At 44.0% G+C, this 13,558-nt stretch overlaps 2 protein-coding genes across 2 annotated transcripts; both read left to right on the forward strand.

Moving 5' to 3' along the window:
• The first annotated feature begins 250 nt into the window (after positions 1-250).
• Positions 251-2,695, forward strand: LOC131944570 (dentin sialophosphoprotein). Its single transcript, XM_059305258.1, has 3 exons — positions 251-983; positions 2,478-2,581; positions 2,687-2,695. The coding sequence occupies exons 1-3, from the start codon at positions 356-358 to the stop codon at positions 2,693-2,695; spliced, it is 741 nt and encodes a 246-aa protein (XP_059161241.1). The 5' UTR covers positions 251-355.
• Positions 2,696-3,062: 367 nt separating this feature from the next.
• Positions 3,063-4,242, forward strand: LOC131944545 (uncharacterized). Its single transcript, XM_059305218.1, has 2 exons — positions 3,063-3,198; positions 3,919-4,242. The coding sequence occupies exons 1-2, from the start codon at positions 3,080-3,082 to the stop codon at positions 4,142-4,144; spliced, it is 345 nt and encodes a 114-aa protein (XP_059161201.1). The 5' UTR covers positions 3,063-3,079; the 3' UTR covers positions 4,145-4,242.
• Positions 4,243-13,558: the final 9,316 nt, after the last annotated feature.

Consider the following 13,558-nt stretch of genomic DNA (forward strand, 5'->3'; position numbering starts at 1 on the left):
CAACATGTCCCCATGTCGTATGTAAGTGATAACAAATAATGTATGAAATACAAACACTAAACCACGCCAACTCACAATCACTTTTAGTAACAGTTACACTAAAAATGGAATAATATTAATACACAGAAACAATGTTTATTAAACATACCACCATCAGGCCCATGATAGACTGCCACGTTACGTTAAAAATGTAATTAAATCTTGAACTAAGCCGAGACTAAACAAAGATATTATTGACGCCAAACCCGCTTTACTGTAAATATTAAACAATCGAATGATCGTTACATAGCTGCTATTTATTCCGATCACTCGTACAGTTTTAGATATTCTCATCGAGTTCCAAGTTCCAGAGACTATGGACAAGTTGGTGATACTTCTCATTTGTCTGCTCCCAGCACTGGCGCTGGCTGGGAGATCTCAAGACAGATACACGGAAGACACAGACGCTGATAACAATTTTGAAGACAGCGACTCGTATGACACTGATAATTTTGAAGACAGCGACTCGTATGACACTGATAATTTTGAAGACAGCGACTCGTATGACACTGATAATTTTGAAGACAGCGACTCGTATGACACTGATAATTTTGAAGACAGCGACTCGTATGACACTGATAATTTTGAAGACAGCGACTCGTATGACACTGATAATTTTGAAGACAGCGACTCGTATGACACTGATAATTTTGAAGACAGCGACTCGCAAGAAAGTGATCCACATGGCGATGGTCAATGGGGCGATATACAGGGAAGTGATCACACTTTTAAAAACCATCATGGAGGAGACACACATAGAGGTGGTCGGTGGGGCGATATACAGGAAAGTGATCCCGATTCTGAAGACAGCGACTCGTTAGACAGTGATTACAATTTTCAAGACAGCGACTCGTTAGACAGTGATGTTGATGACCTTGACAATGAAGACGATTTGTTGGACTCAAATGAAGATATACAAGGCGATGACCCCATGGTCCATACAGGTAAGTTTGGGTCTTATTTACCTAGGCGGATATTTGTTGGGTGAATGTCATGGACGTGGTTAGTGTGGTGACTATCATGGACGTGGTTAGTGTGGTGACTATCGTGGACGTGGTTAGTGTGGTGACTATCATGGACGTGGTTAGTGTGGTGACTATCATGGACGTGGTCAGTGTGTTGACTATCATGGACGTGGTTAGTGTGGTGACTATCATGGACGTGGTTAGTGTGGTGACTATCATGGGGGGTGGTTAGTGTGGTGACTATCATGGGGGGTGGTTAGTGTGGTGACTATCATGGACGTGGTTAGTGTGGTGACTATCATGGACGTGGTTAGTGTGGTGACTATCATGGACGTGGTTAGTGTGGTGACTATCATGGACGTGGTTAGTGTGGTGACTATCATGGACGTGGTTAGTGTGGTGACTATCATGGACGTGGTTAGTGTGGTGACTATTATGGGGGGTGGTTAGTGTGGTGACTATCATGGGGGGTGGTTAGTGTGGTGACTATCATGGGGGGTGGTTAGTGTGGTGACTATCATGGACGTGGTTAGTGTGGTGACTATCATGGACGTGGTTAGTGTGGTGACTATCATGGGGGTGGTTAGTGTGGTGACTATCATGGGGGGTGGTTAGTGTGGTGACTATCATGGGGGGTGGTTAGTGTGGTGACTATCATGGACGTGGTTAGTGTGGTGACTATCATGGACGTGGTTAGTGTGGTGACTATCATGGACGTGGTTAGTGTGTTGACTATCATGGGGGGTGGTTAGTGTGGTGACTATCATGGGGGGTGGTTAGTGTGGTGACTATCATGGGGGGTGGTTAGTGTGGTGACTATCATGGGGGGTGGTTAGTGTGGTGACTATCATGGGGGGTGGTTAGTGTGGTGACTATCATGGGGGGTGGTTAGTGTGGTGACTATCATGGACGTGGTTAGTGTGGTGACTAGCACGTGCGATTTTACACTTGGCTTAGAAGTTATTTTTGGGCTCATATGGGGCAGGTGTATCATTAGTAAGTATAACAAGATCCACAAGTGTGGTGACTAGCATGGGCGTGGTTAGAGTGGTGACTAGCATGGGCGTGGTTAGAGTGGTGATAGCAGGGGCGTGGTAAGAGTGGTAACTATCAGGGACGAGGTTAGAGGTTGGTCTAACAGGGGCGTGGTTAGAGTGGTGACAAGCAGGGGCGTGTTTAGTGTGGGACTTACGGGTGAGTGGGTAGGCTGAGGCCCTGGAAATGATGGGCCGACGAGAGATGGGGGGGGGGGTGTAATAGTAATAGTTTTGACTCTCAGGGGCGTACTTAGGATGGCGACAAGCAAGTTAGGGGCGTAGTTAGGGTGGGGACCAGCAGCGCCATGGATGGACAGGAGCATTCGAGACATTGTATTTAATGCTATGGTAATAAGTTAGGCTTGAGAGCAATACGGCAGTGCATTCTCGCTGTTGCATTCTATACATCTAGTTTACACTGTATCATGTTCGTTAGATGGTGCCTACGTGCTTGATTTCATGCATATTCTGCTCATGATGACCGACATAGACAACAACGAAGAGGTAACACTTGCTGAGATCAGAAGCATGTTTCATAGGGTAACTATTTGTTTTTAATCTTAGGTAACACTTGCTGAGATCAGAAGCATGTTTCATAGGGTAACTATTTGTTTTTAATCTTTTAAATTTATTGTCTTCGCGTAGAAGAATTGAACTGGAGATTTTGATAAATCATGACGTTTTACATTTTCCTGGGTACTAAAAAGTTTTGAAGTATTGTCTGTATGTGTTTGTTTGGATGTCACTTCGATCACTTGAGTATCGTTTCAGTTAATGTAGTCAACGAAACATTTATAGATGAGTATTTGAGCCTACACGTAGGTTCCTTGCGACTTTTGATTTAAAAACAACAACACTTTTTTCCGGTTGCTATAAATTATATAAACAAGTTCGGGCCAGTCTACTTTAGCTTTATGGATTAAAATGACTTTTCCAGTACAAGTCAACATTTGTGTGAGTGGTTTTTTAAATAACTTGTTCGTGTGTGTATGTTTGTGTGCGTATATTTTGAGAGTCGTAAAATTCCAGCCAAGTTCCATGGAGAATCTGCTAGACTTTAACCATGATCACGTGCTGGATGAGAGGGACTACGAGAAGATGTACTTCAACATGGACGGCAACGATGACGGGAAGGTCAACGCAGAAGAGTTCCAGAGGTGATACTTTTGTTATTCAGTCACAAAGGTGATCATTTTGATGGCCCAATTTGTTCAGTCACAAAGGTGATCATTTTGATGGCCCAATTTGTTCAGTCACAAAGGTGATCATTTTGATGGCCCAATTTGTTCAGTCACAAAGGTGATCATTTTGATGGCCCAACTTGTTCAGTCACAAAGGTGATCATTTTGATGCCCAACTTGTTCAGACACAAAGGTGATCATTTTGATGGCCCAACTTGTTCAGACACAAAGGTGATCATTTTGATGGCCCAACTTGTTCAGTCACAAAGGTGATCATTTTGATGGCCCAACTTGTTCAGTCACAAAGGTGATCATTTTGATGGCCCAACTTGTTCAGTCACAAAGGTGATCATTTTGATGGCCCAACTTGTTCAGTCACAAAGGTGATCATTTTGATGGCCCAACTTGTTCAGTCACAAAGGTGATCATTTTGATGGCCCCACTTGTTCAGTCACAAAGGTGATCCTTGAGTTGGCCCAAATTGCTAAGCCAAATTAAATTAAATTTCACACATCAACTTAAATTCAACGTCTTTAAAAACCATATTACGACAGCCTTTGTCCCCGTTTTAAATTTATTGTCTCAGTATTTAGTTAGGTTAAATGGGAAACATGTTATAATTCTTTATTTTCAGTTTGTTATTGTCGTTAGCTTGTGACAAAACAATATGACTATTGCAATTATTTTTTTTCCCAGTTTTTTTACCGAATTCCTAATCGGCGCCAGCGTCCTTGATCGATTTAAACTTGTAGATGACAAAACTACACAGCAACACGACAAGACAACAGACAAACCTGCAACAATCCACATACAAACCACACCCAGCAAAAAAGCCACGACAACCACCAAAAAAGCCACGACAACTACCAAAAAACCCACCACTAAAATGCCTACCACAACCAAGAGAAAACTCAATGGCTAATTGAAAGAAGTGTCTTGGAGACACTTCAATGTGAAGTTTAAAGTTTCAAGTGTTAGACTTTAGGGAACGGATGCAGACAAAATAAAACTTTGACTAAACAAAAAGAAGTGTTTTATTTTCACTGACATTGTGTGTCGTGATGAACTTGATTGCTTATGTGTGTCGTGATGAATTTGATTGCTTATGTGTGTCATACAAAACATGTAGTTGGCATTCGGATAATTTAGGTATAGGCCTACACGATAACTAGTCAGTAGATAGGTTAGGTTATGAATGGTTAGGTTATGTTTGATAAGGTTATGTTGTTAGGTTATGTTTGGTTAGGTTATGTTTGATAAGGTTATGTTGTTAGGTTATGTTTGGTTAGGTTATGTTTGATTAGGTTATGTTATGTTGTTAGGTTATATTTGGTTAGGTTATGTTTGATTAGGTAATGTTTGGTTAGGTTAAGTTTGGTTAGGTTATGTTTGGTTAGGTTAAGTTTGGTTAGGTTATGTTTGATTAGGTTATATTTAGTTAGGTTATGTTTGGTTAGGTAATGTTTGGTTAGGTTATGTTTGGTTAGGTTATGTTTGGTTAGGTTATGTTTGGTTAGGTTATGTTTGGTTAGGTTATGTTTGGTTAGGTTAGGTTATGTTTGGTTAGGTTAGGTTATGTTTGGTTAGGTTATGTTTGGTTAGGTTATGTTTGGTTAGGTTAGGTTATGTTTGGTTAGGTTATGTTTGGTTAGGTTAGGTTATGTTTGGTTAAGTTTGGTTAGGTAATGTTTGGTTAGGTTATGTTTGGTTAGGTTATGTTTGGTTAGGTTATGTTTGGTTAGGTTATGTTTGGTTAGGTTATGTTTGGTTAGGTTAGGTTATGTTTGGTTAGGTTAGGTTATGTTTGGTTAGGTTATGTTGGTTAGGTTATGTTTGGTTAGGTTAGGTTATGTTTGGTTAGGTTATGTTTGGTTAGGTTAGGTTATGTTTGGTTAGGTTATGTTTGGTTAGGTTATGTTTGGTTAGGTTATGTTTGGTTAGGTTATGTTTGGTTAGGTTATGTTTGGTTAGGTTATGTTTGGTTAGGTTATGTTTGGTTAGGTTATGTTTGGTTAGGTTATGTTTGGTTAGGTTATGTTTGGTTAGGTTATGTTTGGTTAGGTTATGTTTGGTTAGGTTATGTTTGGTTAGGTTATGTTTGGTTATGTTTGGTTAGGTTAGGTTATGTTTGGTTAGGTTATGTTTGGTTATGTTTGGTTAGGTTAGGTTATGTTTGGTTAGGTTATGTTTGGTTATGTTATGTTTGGTTAGGTTATGTTTGGTTAGGTTATGTTTGGTTATGTTTGGTTAGGTTATGTTTGGTTAGGTTATGTTTGGTTAGGTTAGGTTATGTTTGGTTAGGTTATGTTTGGTTAGGTTATGTTTGGTTAGGTTATGTTTGGTTAGGTTATGTTTGGTTAGGTTATGTTTGGTTAGGTTATGTTTGGTTAGGTTATGTTTGGTTAGGTTATGTTTGGTTAGGTTATGTTTGGTTAGGTTATGTTTGGTTAGGTTATGTTTGGTTAGGTTATGTTTGGTTAGGTTATGTTTGGTTAGGTTATGTTTGGTTAGGTTATGTTTGGTTAGGTTATGTTTGGTTAGGTTATGTTTGGTTAGGTTATGTTTGGTTAGGTTATGTTTGGTTAGGTTATGTTTGGTTAGGTTATGTTTGGTTAGGTTATGTTTGGTTAGGTTATGTTTGGTTAGGTTATGTTTGGTTAGGTTATGTTTGGTTATGTTTGGTTAGGTTATGTTTGGTTAGGTTATGTTTGGTTAGGTTATGCTTGGTTAGGTTATGTTTGGTTAGGTTAGGTTAGGTTAGGTTAGGTTAGGTTAGGTTATGTTTGGTTAGGTTATGTTTGGTTAGGTTATGTTTGGTTAGGTTATGTTTGGTTAGGTTATGTTTGGTTAGGTTATGTTTGGTTAGGTTATGTTTGGTTAGGTTATGTTTGGTTAGGTTATGTTTGGTTAGGTTATGTTTGGTTAGGTTATGCTTGGTCAAGTCAGTGGCTCAACAACAGATAGTCAAGGGATGACAAGCGACAGGGAGGACTAGTGTGAGGGAGGACAAGTGTGAGGGAGGACAAGCGACAGGGAGGACAAGTGTGAGGGAGGACTAGTGTGAGGGAGGACTAGTGTGAGGGAGGACTAGTGTGAGGGAGGACTAGTGTGAGGGAGGACAAGTGTGAGGGAGGACTACTGTGAGGGAGGACTAGTTGAGGGAGGACTAGTGTGTGAGAGGACTAGTGTGAGGGAGGACTAGTGTGAGTGAGGACAAGCGTGAGGGAGGACTAGTGTGAGGGAGGACAAGAATGAGGGAGGACAAGTGTGAGGGAGGACTAGTGTGAGTGAGGACAAGCGTGAGGGAGGACAAGTGTGAGGGAGGACAAGTGTGAGTGAGGACAAGCGACAGGGAGGACAAGTGTGAGGGAGGACAAGTGTGAGGGAGGACAAGCGACAGGGAGGACTTCTGTGAGGGAGGACTAGTGTGAGGGAGGACAAGCGACAGGGAGGACAAGTGTGAGGGAGGACAAGTGTGAGGGAGGACAAGAATGAGGGAGGACAAGTGTGAGGGAGGACTAGTGTGAGTGAGGACAAGCGTGAGGGAGGACAAGTGTGAGGGAGGACAAGTGTGAGGGAGGACTAGTGTGAGTGAGGACAAGTGTGAGGGAGGACAAGTGTGAGGGAGGACAAGTGTGAGGGAGGACAAGTGTGAGGGAGGACTAGTGTGAGTGAGGACAAGTGTGAGGGAGGACTAGTGTGAGTGAGGACAAGTGTGAGGGAGGACAAGCGACAGGGAGGACAAGTGTGAGGGAGGACAAGCGACAGGGAGGACAAGTGTGAGGGAGGACAAGTGTGAGGGAGGACTAGTGTGAGGGAGGACTAGTGTGAGGGAGGACAAGTGTGAGGGAGGACAAGTGTGAGGGAGGACAAGAATGAGGGAGGACAAGTGTGAGGGAGGACTAGTGTGAGTGAGGACAAGCGTGAGGGAGGACAAGTGTGAGGGAGGACAAGTGTGAGGGAGGACAAGTGTGAGGGAGGACAAGTGTGAGGGAGGACAAGCGACAGGGAGGACAAGTGTGAGGGAGGACAAGTGTGAGGGAGGACAAGCGACAGGGAGGACTTCTGTGAGGGAGGACTAGTGTGAGGGAGGACAAGCGACAGGGAGGACAAGTGTGAGGGAGGACAAGTGTGAGGGAGGACTAGCGTGAGGGAGGACAAGTGTGAGGGAGGACAAGTGTGAGGGAGGACAAGTGTGAGGGAGGACAAGTGTGAGGGAGGACAAGTGTGAGGGAGGACAAGCGTGAGGGAGGACAAGTGTGAGTGAGGACAAGTGTGAGGGAGGACAAGCGTGAGGGAGGACAAGTGTGAGGGAGGACAAGTGTGAGGGAGGACAAGTGTGAGGGAGGACAAGCGACAGGGAGGACAAGTGTGAGGGAGGACAAGTGTGAGGGAGGACAAGCGACAGGGAGGACTTCTGTGAGGGAGGACTAGTGTGAGGGAGGACAAGCGACAGGGAGGACAAGTGTGAGGGAGGACAAGTGTGAGGGAGGACAAGTGTGAGGGAGGACAAGTGTGAGGGAGGGCTAGTGTAAGGGAGGACAAGTGTGAGGGAGGACAAGTGTGAGGGAGGACAAGTGTGAGGGAGGACAAGTGTGAGGGAGGACAAGTGTGAGGGAGGGCTAGTGTAAGGGAGGACAAGTGTCTCGATGTTTTATTTGGTTGTCTGTGTGATTCTGCCTGCTCTGTGTACCTCAACGTGTTCCAAGATTAAGGCTGATATAATACAATGCAACATGCCTTTGACTGTGCTAGTTCAGCCCACTCGTATTGGAATGCTAGGGGTAATCAAATGTAGACTATCTTTTATTCGATTGAATAGCAGATAATGTAGGTCAACAACATGTAGGCAAACTGACCAAAAAGGTAGTAAAAGTAACACATAATGTACTCACAACATGTACCCACAACATGTGCCCACAACATGTGCCCACAACATGTACCCACAACATGTACCCACAACATGTACCTACAACATGTGCCCACAACATGTGTCCACAACATGTACCTACAAAATGTACCCACAACATGTACCTACAACATGTGCCCACAACATGTACCCACAACATGTACCCACAACATGTACCTACAACATGTACCCACACCATGTACCTACAACATGTACCCACAACATGGGTCTACAACATGTACCCAATCATATATCCACAACTTGTGCCTACAACATGTGCCCACAACATGTACCCACAACATGTACCCACAACATGTACCCACAACATGTGCCCACACCATGACACATGTCCCCCAAAGCCTATATGTTTAAAGACCCACCTCTAAACCTCCTACCACCTGAAGTGTCGGGTCTGGTTTTGGAATTAACCACCTACACTCTGGACGCTTCAAATCTCGCCCCCCCCCCTACTTAGAGAGTTTACAACCTAACGCTGCATCAACATTAAAGTTTGTTAACAAAAAAACAAGCCTTCACACAATTTATCACCAACTAACATTGTGCAACACATACCACCATCAGGCCCATGATAGACTGCCACGTTACGTTAAAAAATGTAATTAAATCTTGAACTAAGCCGAGACTAAACAATTATTGACGCCAAACCCGCTTTGCTATAAATATTATACAATTGAATGATCGTTAGGGGTCGGCGTGTTAGAACCCTCGGGCAGATGTGGCTCGTTAGCTGGGGACAGCAACTCTTCTAGGAGAGAAAACTCCAAAATCAAACAACTGCTGTCTTGTAGTTTGTTCTTGGTACGATAAAGGCTATGGAAGCAAATCCAAAAAGAAAAGCAGGCTGAAATCGGAGTCATAACAAGTTGGCCCGTATACTTGTGTTGGAGGGGATCCCTTCCAACAGTAAAATTAAGAACGATCACTCGTACAGTTTTAGATATTCTCATCGAGTTCCAAGTTCCAGAGACTATGGCCAAGTTGGTGATACTTCTCATTTGTCTGCTCCCAGCACTGGCGCTGGCTGGGAGATCTCAAGACAGATACACGGAAGACACAGACGCTGATAACAATTTTCAAGACAGCGACTTGTATGGCACTGATAATTTTCAAGACAGCGACTCGTATGACACTGATAATTTTTAAGACAGCGACTCGTATGACAGTGATTACAATTTGGAAGACAGACACGCAGACTCCACAGATAACAAATACCATAACGGATGAGACTGGAAATGAATCCGAGCCGAAAGGCGAAGAAAACATTAACGGAAATGTCCCCGACCATATGCAGGTAAAGTGACGTCGCGTAGTTTTCCGTCTAGACCACATGGCAGTCAGCTAATGAACAGTGAGGATTTCTGTAGAGCTTTGTATGATGAGAAAAAACAAACTAGAACGTTGTAATTATCTAGATGGTCGCATCGGATTAATTACAAGTTTAGTACCAGCTCATATGGGATTAGAAGGGCGTGGTTAGGGTAGGGGCTAGCAGGGGTGTGGTTAGGGTAGGGGCTAGCAGGGGTGTGGTTAGGGTAGGGGCTAGCAGGGGCGTGGTTAGGGTAGGGGCTAGCAGGGGCGTGGTTAGGGTAGGGGCTAGCAGGGGTGTGGTTAGGGTAGGGGCTAGCAGGGGCGTGGTTAGGGTAGGGGCAAGCAGGGGCGTGGTTAGGGTAGGGGCTAGCAGGGGCGTGGTTAGGGTAGGGGCTAGCAGGGGCGTGGTTAGGGTAGGGGATAGCAGGGGTATGGTTAGGGTATGGGCTAGCAGGGGCGTGGTTAGGGTAGGGGCTAGCAGGGGCGTGGTTAGGGTAGGGGCTAGCAGGGGCGTGGTTAGGGTAGGGGCTAGCAGGGGTGTGGTTAGGGTAGGGGCTAGCAGGGGTGTGGTTAGGGTATGGGCTAGCAGGGGCGTGGTTAGGGTAGGGGATAGCAGGGGCGTGGTTAGGGTAGGGGATAGCAGGGGCGTGGTTAGGGTAGGGGCTAGCAGGGGCGTGGTTAGGGTAGGGGCTAGCAGGGGCGTGGTTAGGGTAGGGGCTAGCAGGGGCGTGGTTAGGGTAGGGGCTAGCAGGGGCGTGGTTAGGGTAGGGGCTAGCAGGGGCGTGGTTAGGGTAGGGGATAGCAGGGGCGTGGTTAGGGTAGGGGCAAGCAGGGGCGTGGTTAGGGTAGGGGCTAGCAGGGGCGTGGTTAGGGTAGGGGCTAGCAGGGGCGTGGTTAGGGTAGGGGATAGCAGGGGTGTGGTTAGGGTAGGGGCTAGCAGGGGTGTGGTTAGGGTATGGGCTTGCAGGGGCGTGGTTAGGGTAGGGGCAAGCAGGGGAGTGGTTAGGGTAGGGGCTAGCAGGGGCGTTGTTAGGGTATGGGCTAGCAGGGGCGTGGTTAGGGTAGGGGCAAGCAGGGGCGTGGTTAGGGTAGGGGCTAGCATGGGCGTGGTTAGGGTAGTGGTAGCAGGGGCGTGGTTAGGGTAGTGGTAGCAGGGGCGTGGTTAGGGTAGTGGTAGCAGGGGCGTGGTTAGGGTAGTGGTTGGTAGTGAGGTGTATAGTTGGTAGTGAGGTGATGTATGGTTGGAAGTTAGATGTGTGTTTGGTAGTTAGATGTGTCGTTGGTAGTGAGGTGATGTATGGTTGGTAGTTAGATGTATGGTTGGTCGTGGGTGTATGGTTGGTAGTGGGTATATGGTTGGTCGTGGGTGTATGGTTGGTAGTGGGTATATGGTTGGTAGTGAGGTGTATGGTTGGTAGTGAGGTGTATGGTTTGTAGCGAGGTGATGTATGGTTGGTAGTTAGATGTGTGGTTGGTAGCGAGGTGATGTGCGCAGAGGCGTAGCTAGGGGGGGGCGGGGGGGGGGGGCGGCCGCCCCGGGCGCCGACCCTATGGGGGCGCCAAAAGGGGTGGGAAAAATTTTTTAAAGCTGATTTTATGCTGCAGTTTTGAATTATAAACTGTCTAAGTTAAGAAATATAATGGCTACACGCATTTACATACTGATTTAACTGTTTTCTATCTTGATTTCTTAATGTAAAACATATACTCTTAAGAAACAGTGACCGGCAAAACCGCTTTGAAGCTTTTCCTAGATGGGGGGGGGCGCTTTTTCGAGACTTAAAACGGAAGAATTTACACTAGATTGTTGAGTCGATAAACGTTACCACTATTAAAAGAAACCAATTGTATTAAAACGTATTGTACGATTGTTGAACTGTAAAATACGTTAGTGACTTTTATCAAGATGGTGCAGGGGGGCGCTTTTAGGCTAAATAAAATAGCAAAATTACACAGGATTCTGAGTAAACAACCTTTAGCTCTCAGAAAGAAACGAATTGTACTGTGCATTGTATAATTGTGTAACATTTTTAAAAAAAAAGTTAGTTACGTTAAAAACCGCTCTACAAACTTTGTCCAAGATGGTTGTGATGAGTGTGTGTGGGGGTGGGGGGGGGGGGGGGGCGCTTTTTTCGCTAACAAAAATCGCAAGTATTTGTACTGGATTGGTGAGTAGATAACTCTCTTAACACTTAGTAAAGAAACCAAGTGTATTAACGCGTAATGTACAATTTCAATAGCCAGTTTTGTTAAAAAAAAAGACGCGACTAGTTCTTTGTAAGATTCTTACGATTCTCTCAACTTCAACGTGAGAGATCAGATACTTTTGATCAGTGTTTCTTCCAGACTTTTTTCTCCGGGGGGGCACTTGAAATCTTCGGGGGGAGGGGGGAGGCGGTAAACTTTCTTCGGGGGGGGGGGGGCGGACACTGTTAAAAGTATATATTTTCTATATATAAATTAATATAAATTTCATTTCGTTCGGGGGGGCGTAAAAATTTTTCCGGGGGGCTTCGCCCCCCCGAAAAGATGCCTGGAAGAAACTGTGTGCGAGAAGGCAGGGCAAATCTGCGAAATCCAAGACTACGAGCTGTTAACATCCGTTGGATTCCAGTTTGTTTTCTCTAGCTTGTTTTGTCATACCATCAACCAATCAACGAAATACCCATGTCGTATTCCAATGTGAACAATAAATATTTCTGATAACTTCTTCTTGTATGTCACTTGTGTGTCCTTACTCTAACAAACTTCGAATCCAATATGTACCATATCACAACAGAGATCGTTCAAAACTAGAACATAAAAGGCTGGTCTAAACATATTAGCGTTAGCTACAAACTACCCTCTAACACAGATCAGGCTTATTTTTTTTTTACTGACATTACTAATCTTTCGCAAAAAAAGTTAAACGCATCTTAATGGGAATTAAATTGTCGTAAAGTTTTAAGGAATGAAAATCATACAATGTAATTATTAAACCTTGTCCGGACTGTAGCATACACGCTTACACACACGCTTACACACACAAATACACTCTTACCCACACACAAGCTTATATATAAACACACTATCACACACACATAATTATACACACACACACACACACACACACACACACACACATATATATATATATATATATATATATATATATATATATATATATATATATATATATATATATATATATATATATATATATATATATATATATATATATATATATATATATAAGCGGGGGGGGGGGCGCCAAATTGAAAGTTCGCCCCGGGCGCCGGGAAGGGTCGCTACGCCTCTGGATGTGCGGCCAACACAACCCCCCCCCCCCCTTTGTTGATATATGGTTGAAGAAAACGACAGGACAAGTGCCACAAAATATTGGAAAAGGAATTATTCCAGTAGAGTTGTGTCTAGGGGGGTGGGTGGGTAGCATTTAAATCCTGGACACAAACTATCCCAACAAGTTTACATATCTCTTCAATTGATGACTTAGAGACGAGATATGGAAATTCATACTTCAACATACACAGCATCGTCTATCATCAAGGGAGGCAATATTACTCATTTAAAACGTTTTATAATATATTTAATTATCTCCCTTATATAACTTCTCCTAAGGATCTGTTTAATAAAACATTCTAACAGTTTTTTTAGTTCCTCTCTCCGTCCAGCTCATCCAGTTGTGTCCAGATGGCTATCAATGGCGTCCACACGGAGGTGTGTGTGTGTGGGGGGGGGGGGGGGGGAGGGTTGGGCAAATAACATCGACTTTTGTGGACTGTGGGGGGGGGGGGGGTCAATGTGGACAACCACATTTGACATCAACATACTTACATCTAAAGTATACTAATTGAAAAATAAAAAAATAAATCAAAACAGCAAATAAAATGTATGAATTAAATTGACAGTTCTCGTGTTAAAAAACACAGGACAATGGGTGAATAAATGTATCAATGACGTATACAGCAAAACTAAAAAAAACGGCAAATGTTTACAAGCACTTGGAGGGGGGGGGGGGTTGACCGCAGCAATGCTCTAAAACAATCTCAAGTTTATCTTTAAACATTTCTAAGAATTGAAATATAAGTTTCACAACAA

This window comes from Physella acuta, unplaced genomic scaffold, assembly GCF_028476545.2.
Source record: "Physella acuta isolate Inbredline_101_S28 unplaced genomic scaffold, ASM2847654v3 ptg000497l, whole genome shotgun sequence".
Classification (NCBI taxonomy): Eukaryota; Metazoa; Mollusca; class Gastropoda; family Physidae; genus Physella; species Physella acuta.

Excerpts from the sequence above, each read along its gene's own strand:
- LOC131944570 (XM_059305258.1), top strand. The coding sequence starts at position 356 with ATGGACAAGTTGGTGATACTTCTCATTTGTCTGCTCCCAGCACTGGCG. Across the intron at positions 984-2,477 it reads TGACCCCATGGTCCATACAG|ATGGTGCCTACGTGCTTGAT; the intron begins GTAAGTTTGGGT and ends CATGTTCGTTAG.
- LOC131944545 (XM_059305218.1), top strand. The coding sequence starts at position 3,080 with ATGGAGAATCTGCTAGACTTTAACCATGATCACGTGCTGGATGAGAGG. Across the intron at positions 3,199-3,918 it reads AACGCAGAAGAGTTCCAGAG|TTTTTTTACCGAATTCCTAA; the intron begins GTGATACTTTTG and ends TTTTTTTCCCAG.